This window comes from Aptenodytes forsteri, unplaced genomic scaffold (assembly GCF_000699145.1).
Source record: "Aptenodytes forsteri isolate BGI_AS27 unplaced genomic scaffold, ASM69914v1 Scaffold76, whole genome shotgun sequence".
Lineage (NCBI taxonomy): Eukaryota > Metazoa > Chordata > Aves > Sphenisciformes > Spheniscidae > Aptenodytes > Aptenodytes forsteri.
Genome location: NW_008794444.1, coordinates 5,356,494 through 5,366,986, shown reverse-complemented (window position 1 = coordinate 5,366,986; position 10,493 = coordinate 5,356,494). Strand labels below are relative to the sequence as shown.

The 10,493-nt window shown below is 41.7% G+C and overlaps 2 protein-coding genes across 3 annotated transcripts in view; one reads left to right on the top strand and one right to left on the bottom strand.

Annotated features, from left to right (window-relative positions):
- The window catches only part of KLHL28 (kelch like family member 28), a 13,523-nt gene extending 3,380 nt beyond the window's left edge, over positions 1-10,143 (bottom strand). The window contains exons 1-4 of one of the 2 annotated variants that reach the window (XM_009289866.1): positions 10,073-10,143; positions 6,932-7,830; positions 3,461-3,904; positions 554-762 (exon numbers count right to left, since the gene is read on the bottom strand). In XM_009289866.1, the coding sequence (XP_009288141.1) occupies positions 554-762; positions 3,461-3,904; positions 6,932-7,830 (1,552 nt within the window). In that variant the 5' untranslated portion in view covers positions 10,073-10,143. Of the gene's footprint in view, positions 1-553; positions 763-3,460; positions 3,905-6,931; positions 7,831-8,576; positions 8,656-10,072 lie in introns of those variants that run through there. The other variant, XM_019474802.1, reaches the window with a different exon arrangement.
- FAM179B (family with sequence similarity 179 member B) overlaps positions 8,620-10,493 on the top strand; it is a 49,299-nt gene continuing 47,425 nt past the window's right edge. Inside the window, exons 1-2 of the mRNA XM_009289918.2 lie at positions 8,620-8,723; positions 9,874-10,051. Of these exons, the coding sequence (XP_009288193.1) occupies positions 8,620-8,723; positions 9,874-10,051 (282 nt within the window). The remainder of the gene's footprint in view (positions 8,724-9,873; positions 10,052-10,493) is intronic.

Below are 10,493 nucleotides of genomic sequence, written 5' to 3'. Positions count from 1 at the left end.
TTGCTCCTAATTGGACCCCCCCCCCCCTGAAGGCTGACAGACAAGTTCTCACAGCCTCTCCTTCTCTGGGCTGTCTTTAAAGAAAATGGGTGTAAATGAAGAGTCCCTCCCTGTTCAGGTCTTACACTCCTTTTTTACTGTTCTCACGCCCTTTCCTGTGACAAAGCAATGCTCTTCTGTCCCAATACTCCTTGCCAGGGAGACAGAAGAGAGGATGCACTACTGAGTCTCAACGTAAAATAAAATATAATAGAACAGTAACCACAGAATTGCTGAAACTCACTCAAAATCAATGAAAAAATAGAAAGTAGAGTAGAAATATTACTTCATATTATTTTTGATACAGCCCAGTATTAATAAACTGGACTGTAATTAAAAATAGCGAAGTAAATATTCTTTCACAGAGCTGATTAAGTGATCTTCATTCATAGATGAAGTGCGATGCTCTGTAGACAAGTCACTGCAACGTTATTGCAGCTTCCATCGGGTCAAACGGCAGTTTATTTCTGAAAGGATATCCGAGTTAATTGCTGAGAGTTTTGTACGTCCCTACCTGTTCTGGGTTCCTTCATGGGTCGACACACGGTCCACTGATTTTGATGAGGATCGTATCTCTCAATGCTCGATAAGTGAGACACACCATTGTGTCCACCTACTACAAAAATGAAGCCCAGCATGACACCGACACCAAAGTTTATTCGCTTATCAGCCATTGAAGCGACTGTCTCCCACGAGTTTTTACTTGGGTCGTAACGCTCCATGCTGCAAATACAAACAACTTGTGAGGCTTGGATTTTAGCGACATTTGAATTTCACTTCACAAGAAATCAGCATTTGTCAGAGGTACATCTCGTTCTGCCAACCAATATTACCGCACACGGGAATAATGCAACACAACAAGAGTGCGTGAGCTGACGGAAAATTCTGCGGCATGGTTGCTTTGTACTGCCCAAGGGTAGCACACAAGAAACTAACGCCAGTGTTACCGCCTCAGAAGCATCAACCACATCCTACTGTCCTTCGACAACACAAAGCAGCTGGAGGTTCTCAACGGAGTGTTGCCAAAAAGCAGTTTTAACATATTTCATCCTGACACAGCGACTGCAGTTCAGCCGCTTTTCCGATGTCCTCATGCCACTACCCTGGATCTTCAGGTTACATATTGAAACAAAGCAAAATTTTTTCAAAGCTGGCCTCAGAACTGAAAGCTCTTTCAAGAAGAACCGAACACAATGCAGATCTGAAGTGTATCTATTTGGGTAACACATCAAAGCAAAAACTTCCTTGAGGGTTGCCTGAAAATAACAGACAGGAAAAAACGTGGAGAGCATATCCCTCAGAAAAACCAGCAAAGGGGTTGCTGATCAAAACACTAAGGATAGAAGAGGCCTTCAGGATAAAATGGAAATGAATTATCATCATCATTTTTTTTTTTCAGTCACTGGAGCTGTACAGCTGGTCAGAGTCATTAACACACTCACGGCACGTAGCCATCCCCTGTCCGAAGTGCAGCTTCAGTAGCACGAGGGGGCAGAAAAGAGGGGAAGAGAAAATCTGAAGCACTACAGAATTGGAGAAAAGGTGCTTAGTTACACAGCAGTCAGCTTTCTTTTAACTCTAGAGCTTGTATGAGTCTAGTGACTGTATGGCATGGCATATTACTTGCACCCTTGAATAAACAATAAAACCAAAATTATTCCATAAAAAGTAAACTAAATTTAAAAAGGCAAATAATGAAATATCAGATTCTAGTAACTACAGGGGTTGCTGGCAATTCCTTTCTGACTGAGGAAGAGAGATGTGGCACAAGGAGTGAGGCTACTGCAGAACTTTAATGTTGTTAAGAGCTTTCCCTTTAAAGGTACCAGCTTGATAAAGACATTTCCTCTTACTCCAGTGATAAGCCTCACATTTCCTGAAAGGAGGTTGCCGAGTTTACCTGTCAAAGGCCTGTGTGCACACTAAGCATTCAACTTTCGCAAACCACTTCTGGCAAGAGCAAGGGCTTGATTATCTTCCTTTTTTTGTGGTCTGTGCGACAAGGTTGCAGTGGAGCGAGCGTCCCAGAGGTCCCACAGTAACTCCTGGTATGCCTGATCTGCTCTGCTACTGACTTTGCTTTGCTTCATCTAATACCAAAGCCGATAGTTCTGCGTGGTACAAAGACGGTATGGAGCTAAGAGTGACCACACAGGACAACAGCGCAGCTTAATTATTCCGGGTCAAATTCCCATGTGAAAAAATCCTCGAGTCAACAGAAAACTTTTAGAGACGGCTTGCTTGTCTATTAAGTATTTCAACTGCTTGAAATTTATTATTTCTGTATATAATATATATTACATATAACTGTAATGAAATATTACAGTTCATAATTTAAAAGACAAGAAATTAGAACAATGTCACATTAAGTTTCATAAAATCCTGTCACAACCATACCAAACAGTTTAACTTATTGCTGTTTTGTATTTCAGTGATTTAAAAAACTGTTTGCATTTTCCAGATGAAAACTACTTAGCTGTACTTTCCTATTTGGAAACCAAGCCTTTGCTTCACGAACCGTTTTATATAAAAACGTATCAAGCTTCCTGGAGGGACATACAGCTGATTTGTTCCCATTTTAATGAAGAAAAGAGAGTACAAATGATTTCTTTGCATAACCAAATGCCCCTGTCCATCCATAGAGAGCGATATGGAACAGAACAATTAAAGAGCATGCTGGTACCAGGAAACCTCCTTGTGAAGGTAAGGTCTGAAGCAAGCCCACTTCTACCCAGGAGCCAGACCAGTAACCACCATCCTGAACTTTATTATCATCATCATTAAGACTACTTTAAGATTCCATCTGAGGTATATATTTATTTTGTGTATATTAAGCATGTGAAAAATCCTTTCCATTTCAAATCCGTGTTTTAAACGTTAGTTAACCACGCTTCCTAATATTTCTGCAGGCTTGAGGTACAAGGATTTACATAGCACTGGCAGAGCGTAACCCTAAGCAAGCCTCTCCCAAGAGGTCAGTAACTGAGGTGCAGCACCATGACACAGATGCAAGTACACTACCTTGGGGCCTGAGCAAACAAGCCCACACAATACTGATCTGCTGAGTTAACCAGCTTGGGTGTCTACAAGGTCAGGTGTCTTGCACCACCTTGCTTAGCAATATGCATGTATGTCTTTGTCTTTACCATTTTCCCTTCTTAAGGATTTAAAAAAAACAAAAAACAAAAACCACAACCCAAACAAACCAGCTCTGAGCTGGAACACGTAAAGATAAGTTAAAATAAGGATTTCCCAGTTGAATTATCAGACTGATACTGCAGAACAAGGAATAATGAGGTCCCCTGTGCATTACCAATCTACCTTAGAATAGTTTTTAATTGGCTGCCGAACGCAAGCTTAACAGTGAGGTTTGCTGATTTCCAGCTTACGACATCGAGCTACACACATCAAAAGCACATACCTGTTCATATGGGCAGGACCATAGCCACCAATGGCATATATCATTCCGTCCAAGACAGCTGCAGCAAAACAACTTCTTGTTTTGTTCATTGGGGCCACTAGCTGCCATTCCTTCACTTTAGGAATGTATTTCTCCACAGTTCGTAAATAAGACTGCCCGTCATAGCCACCTAAGGCGTAGAGCTCTCCTGCCAGAACTACCACTCCCAGAGTACTCCGGCTCTCAAACATCCTTTCAAGAGATGTCCAAGTGTTCGTATCGGGGTCCCAGCACTCCACTGAATTCTCATGCTTTCGGTAACTGATGCCTTGACACACGTGGGTTGCAATCCCTCCTACAACATATATTTTCTGGTCTAGGACACATATTCCAAATTCATAGCGGGGAATGCTAAGAGGTGCCAGGCCTATCCAGGAGTCATTCTGAGGAAAATACATTTCAACACTGAAATAGAGAAACAAAGATTATGTGAGCAAACCTAACTTTCTGAAGCTCTGTGAAGTGCAAATGAGCATCAAGGAACGCAGTCTTAAGATTATTTCATATGTCCCATCCAATGTTTGCTGTTTCTTCCAATAGCCCAAACGTAAGCTAAAATCAAATGCTGTTTACTGTTCTAAAGAGTTAAACACCCAGGGCCTCACAGCGTACAGTGCAATGCAGCAACACAGCAAGTAGCCACGGCACCAAGTCCGAGACCTGAAACGGTGAATTTTTAAAGCACAAACCAGGCAGACTACGGAGAAGGCAGGACAGCATCGTGGATAATGCGAGGGAAGACAATACAGCGCTGATGCCACAGCAGCTTTTGGAGGTAGGCTGTGATCAGGGTAAGCTAAAAATACAAACCAAAGGGATAAGAATGGTAAACTGAAAGAGAAGAGTCAGAACAGCCACAGAGATGGGAGAGAGAGAGAGAGGAGGATAATTAGAGGGGGAAGCACATGTCCATATATATGTACAAACATACAATTAGAAAGTACAGTTTGTAGTTTTATAAATACGTATTTTACATGCACTGTATAATTTAAACAAAATGACAAAGTAGAACAAACTAATATGAAAAATCTGTTTTCAAAATACCGCTTATTTGCATTTTCTTTTAATTATACTCAGTGTTAAAATATGGTGGGTCTAGCCTATCACGTATAAAGTCTAGTCAATCTACCTAAACAATTTAGTTAATAAATTACTTAAATGATTTAAAAGAATATCTAGTACACAGGAAATACGATCTGTTCAAAAAACATACAAGAAAATGAAGCCACTGGAGAGCTGATAGCCACTGACTAAGAACCCAGAAGCAGGGACTGCTGAAACACCAGACTGGCTCTTGACAGCAGCAGCCCAGTTAGAAAAGAGCAGTGCTAAATATATTCTAAGTAATCTTGTTATTATGAAGCAGCAGCTAACTGTAAGTGAAAGACCAGCCTTCCTGTAAGTACAAATAAAAAGTAGAACGAGAATAGTGGAATTAAGGTTTCCTACTTCAGAATTTTAATTGTATTAGGAATTATTTTGTTTAATCGATCTGTGACTTTTTTTCTTTTATGTCAAGAGCAATTGTTTAAACTTAAGTATTAACTGAAAAAAACGGTTTAGGAAAGACTAATATGAAGAATAAATTAAGGAAGAGAAAATTTTTATATGCATTAAAACATGGTCAATAGTAGTAAAGAGCATTTTTGTCAAAAAAAAAAAAATCAAAACAATCCAAACTACATTTGAATGTAATATTGTTACAATCATTGAAGAAGCTGTGAAAGAAACAGAGCTGAAGAATATCGGAGGACGACTTTATTCATTCAAACAGATTTTTTATTAAGCACAAAACCCCCTTTATTTTTTAAATCTATAAACCCAACAATTCCCAGTCTCAACATCTAGTTTACTATTGATCCCTATTACCAGGAAAGTCAACTTTAAATAACTTTGACAACATCTCTAAACACAGGGAAAAAGAACATACAGATCCTGAAGAATATCGGAGGACGACTTTATTCATTCAAACAGATTTTTTATTAAGCACAAAACCCCCTTTATTTTTTAAATCTATAAACCCAACAATTCCCAGTCTCAACATCTAGTTTACTATTGATCCCTATTACCAGGAAAGTCAACTTTAAATAACTTTGACAACATCTCTAAACACAGGGAAAAAGAACATACAGATCTTCCCATGTTTGTGTGTGTGTGTGTATATATATATACACACACACACGCAGGCACGGAACTGTCACAGAAGAATGTCTCGTATGGTTGGGATTACTTACAACATTGTATTAACATTTCCAGAAATAGTAGCCGCATACACATGCGTACTTACACATACACGTATAGCGCTTTGATGTTGAATGTGCCCTTATCAGCTCAGTAAATGTTTGCTGTGTTAAGGCAGACTACCCGAACTGGTTCTACAGCTGAATTCTGGGATAAGATTTTACTCTGAGACATTCTTTTCTGTGACAGTTCCGTGCCTGCATGTGTGTGTGTGTGTGTGTATATATATATACACACACACACGCAGGCACGGAACTGTCACAGAAAAGAATGTCTCAGAGTAAAATCTTATCCCAGAATTCAGCTGTAGAACCAGTTCGGGTAGTCTGCCTTAACACAGCAAACATTTACTGAGCTGATAAGGGCACATTCAACATCAAAGCGCTATACGTGTATGTGTAAGTACGCATGTGTATGCGGCTACTATTTCTGGAAATGTTAATACAATGTTGTAAGTAATCCCAACCATACCAGCGTGGGGAAGAAAGCTATTTTTCTCTCTATTACGTTCCTTTTGCTCGCATGATTAGCCTCAGCGATGTACTCCAGTAGCTGATGAGGAGGTTCATTTTGAAAACCCGGTAAAGAAAGACGGTCACTTACCTGTCTCTGCCCACTCAGATATGGATACCTACTCAGCGGCAGAGATTAAAGTCATGATTACATTATGATCAAGAACGTGACATCGCTAAGAATTACCTCTTCGCTCTTCTCTGATTAAGTCTATTTTAATTCCAAGGACTTTTGAGTTATCAGGAAGCATATTTGTCTTATATTAGGTTAAATTTTACGATTTGATTGTCTGGAATAATAACAGATCAGGGAAAAATTACATAAAATGAAAAGACCTGAAAGGACAAAGTAGCAGCATACAAACTTTCATTAACCACTTTTATTAACCAAATTCTCAACCAACAGAATAGAAACGATAAGGTTTTATAGCTATTTGTGTTGGCACAAACAAAACCCCGTAACACTGAAGATTACTCATGAAATCAAAAAGCATTTTGAATTCAGTGCTCCTCCTTGTTCAGAAAAATCTACTTAAAGAGTTCTTATGGAGGACAGCAGTAACTACAGTCTTGCAAACCACAGCTCTTCAATTATTGTCTTAATCCTCACCCAGGGCAATAACAAACACGCATGAACATCACACCACTCAAGTGCTGCAACAACTTCACTATTGCTTACCTTTCCAAACACGCAAACAGTCCAGCTTTTCCTCCTACAGCACAAAGAACTTTAGGAGCACAGCGAGGTCGTGTCATCAACATGGTCTGGTGGGAAAGTCTGTGTTCAGGCATAAAGTGGTATTTTAGGGCCTCATTTAGCAGATGTTTGCAAGTATGGTCATCACGAATGAGATGGTTTGCTTCGTATAACCTCGTAAGAAACTTAACGCTCAGCAGCGGCAACCGAACGCAATGTAGCAGCTGTGCTAAGTACTTCTGTCGCTCCTGCACATCATATTTGATCCAGGACTCTAGTGCATAAAAAACGGTTTCTTCTGTCACAACATTCAAGCAGTCGTTGGAAACAATTTCATCCAATTCAGAATGCGTAAGCTCAAAAAATTCTTCCGTCTGACAAACATCTTCAAAGTTTTGACAAATGTACTTGTTAGCAGCCAAGTAGAGGTCATGGCAGCCATAGGTCTCTGCAAAACGAGAAATCCCGATGCAATTGCCAGGATCAAGCTGGCTTTCAAGAAACGCACAACACTCCTTCACTACCAGTTTGACCTGGAGAAGATTCGCAGCTGGAAGAAGCGACTCTACAGTGTCTTGTGAGATAAACACAGTTCCTGTGTAGGCATACTCCACGATGGTCTGCAGGGCTGCCTCGTCAATGCACTGGAACTCCACCTCTGAGTTTTCCTTCTCAGAAAGGTTCCCGGTGAACATGGCTTTGAAGTACGGACTGATGCTGGCAAGCACCACTTTGTGGGCGTGGATCTTGACATCCCCAACTCTAAGGATAATATCACAGAGCTCGTGATGCTGGCGAAGGAGGTTCAAGCCTTGCAGGAGCTGTTCAGAATGCAAGTGGGTTAAGTTGGCAAGCATGTAGGTTGGAGACGACTGGTCCATCTGTGACAAACAGAATTTTTAACGCATTACTCAGGGCTTCATTTCAACAGCTTCATTACTCATGTTACTCAAACATGCAATACATAACATTTAAAAAATATTTTTCCATTTTTGCTTTTATCTTAATTAGGTTTATTACTTTCCAATTTACTCTCTCAATCCTTATGCACTATGCTTTTTCATGCAAGTTAAATCCAGGACAATCAAATGTTTATTAATAGCGTATGCTATATTGATCTTTGACTTCAAAAAAAACCCCACCAAACAAACCACAAAACAAAAAACAACCACCCACCCTTTTTATTTTTGTTCTGGAGTAAAATGCATGTTATCTGAAGCATTGAATACATGATAGGATTCTACATCAGATATCCGAGAGAACGGAACAGTGACCGAAACAAAAACAGAGATAAATAAAGAACCGGCTTATTTGAGACAAAGTTTTAAAAGTTCTTAAACTACTTTCTGCTACTCGCCTTGCAGCCTACTCAGCGCTAGTGTGGTGCAGCCAAGCCCCGCTGTGCTTCCCCTCCAACCCGTGCTGCCGGCAGGGGCCACTAGCCACAGCTGGCAGTTCCAGTTCCCCCTCCCTCGCCCAGAACAGAAGAGTCCCTCCCTCTGCACAAAGAGGCAAAAAGGACCCACAGAGCCAGCGGGGCCCTGGGTTGCAGGAAAAGGGGTGCCGGAGCAGAGGTTACTGTACTCTGAACGGGCAGAGGAGCACAGGAGAAGGGGGAGATCCTCACCTCACTGAGCGGCTTCCACCGTGAGAGAAAATCCCCAGTGGACATGCCCTTGCCCTCCGGAGGGATCAGACCCGGCGGAGACTGGGAGCTGGGCCTGCCTCCACCATCAAGAGGCGAGGGGCAAGAGCTGGTAAAGCGCTTCCCAGGGTGAGCAAGGGAGCGGGTCCCAGGTGGACAGGCTGAGCATCCTGGTGTCTATCACCATTTCCACATCCTCACGGCACCAGCAGCAGCTACCCACGCTCCCTAACATCACTAGTAAGGGCAGAGAGAAGGATCCTCGTTCCTACCTACGGCTCCACAAAACCCCCAAACACTTCTTCCAAACAGTTTTAGTGCCTTCAAGTGTCACGATGCAAACTATGATACCTGCTCTAATTTCAGTATCGTTAAAATTTAAATGGTGCTGCCCACCACTACCTGGTGGAGAAGCAGTTCTGCAGTTCTTTATTCAGACTGAATTATTATACCGGTGAGAGGGTGGAGGGTAGGAATGTGTCAGGATCCTGGACCACGAGGAAATATAACCGTTGTTCTACAGAGAACACTGCAACCACCCAATTTCTGAACTGACAAGCTGATCTAATTCTGATCTGCTAAATGACTACACAAACTTCAAGATCTCACTTCTTTTATCTTACTATTAAGAAGTTCATCATTTTTACAGCTCCTTAACTGACATCTAATTTGCAGTGAGCCTACTTACAAAGTGCTTAATCTGAAAGAATAAAATTAGTTGCCAACGTTTAAATACAGAACATAATAGCACTGACAGAGAAGCGACGGCTTACAGCTAAGGACAGAAAACCTCTTACCTATTAAAAGGTAAGTAAGCTCATCCCTCTCCTATTACAACCTGACACTGGAAAAAAATCCATATCTAAAAGAAAGTATTTTAAGCATATCTGCAAAAGGCAAGATTCCAATCAACAACGTTTTCCATACAATGACATTTTTGCACCACAAGTGATGGGGGGGGGGGGAGAAAAAAGAGCTGTTCAGCAGCTAAGCCACTTTCTTTTCCTTTTGTGTTTGTGCTCTGTTCATAACTTGATTGTACATATACGCAGAAATCATAAAACACAAGGTAACACCACATGGAAGGAAAAAGGAACGGTTACAGATCAGATGCAAAACCTGTAAAAACATTTATAAATAACTACATTTAAGTTATTCTACAGAAATAAAACTTTTTGTACTAACTTGGTAGAGATGCCTACTGTTGTATCTCACACACCTCCTGCACGGCAATGCTCGCCCACACCACATATTTGCATGTATTTATTTTATCCCTAAGCAAGAAATCAGAAGCTGGAACATTAACCAGCCCTGAAAAACGTATGCTAGTCCAACGATTTGTGCTCACAACACGAATAAAACGATTGCCCCCCGGCTCTGGACCATCAGATCCTTTTCACAGTCTGCAGGTGAAACTTATCTTGAAGAGCAGGGAAAGAGTTATCCGAAATAAAGAGGTTAACCAGAAACGTAAATACCTAAGCTCGCTTACTGAAGAACTACTCTTCTAAAATCCACAGTATACGACGGTGCCCGGTAAGTGATGCAGAACACGGCGTTTTCTTTATGTGAAAACAGCAGGAAGAGCTCCAGGCACTTTTCTCTTTCAAGGCAGTGAAAGAGAAGAACCGGTAAGTGCTCGCCGGTTCCTTATTTAGGCCACAAAACATTTGGGGCCGGTGAGCGACTTGTCCGGCTTCGTTACTCACCGGAGAGGCCCCCCCAACCCCCCCCCCCCCGCCAGCCGAGCCAACGCCGGTTCTAACCACCCGGCGCGCCACAAAGAACACCTTCTGCCTGCCACAGAAAGCGCAAGAAATCATTCGCGAGCGTAAACCGCCTCGCTTACGGCACCTCATGCCCTCCGCGCCGCTGCGCTTACCCCCCCCCGCCCGTTCT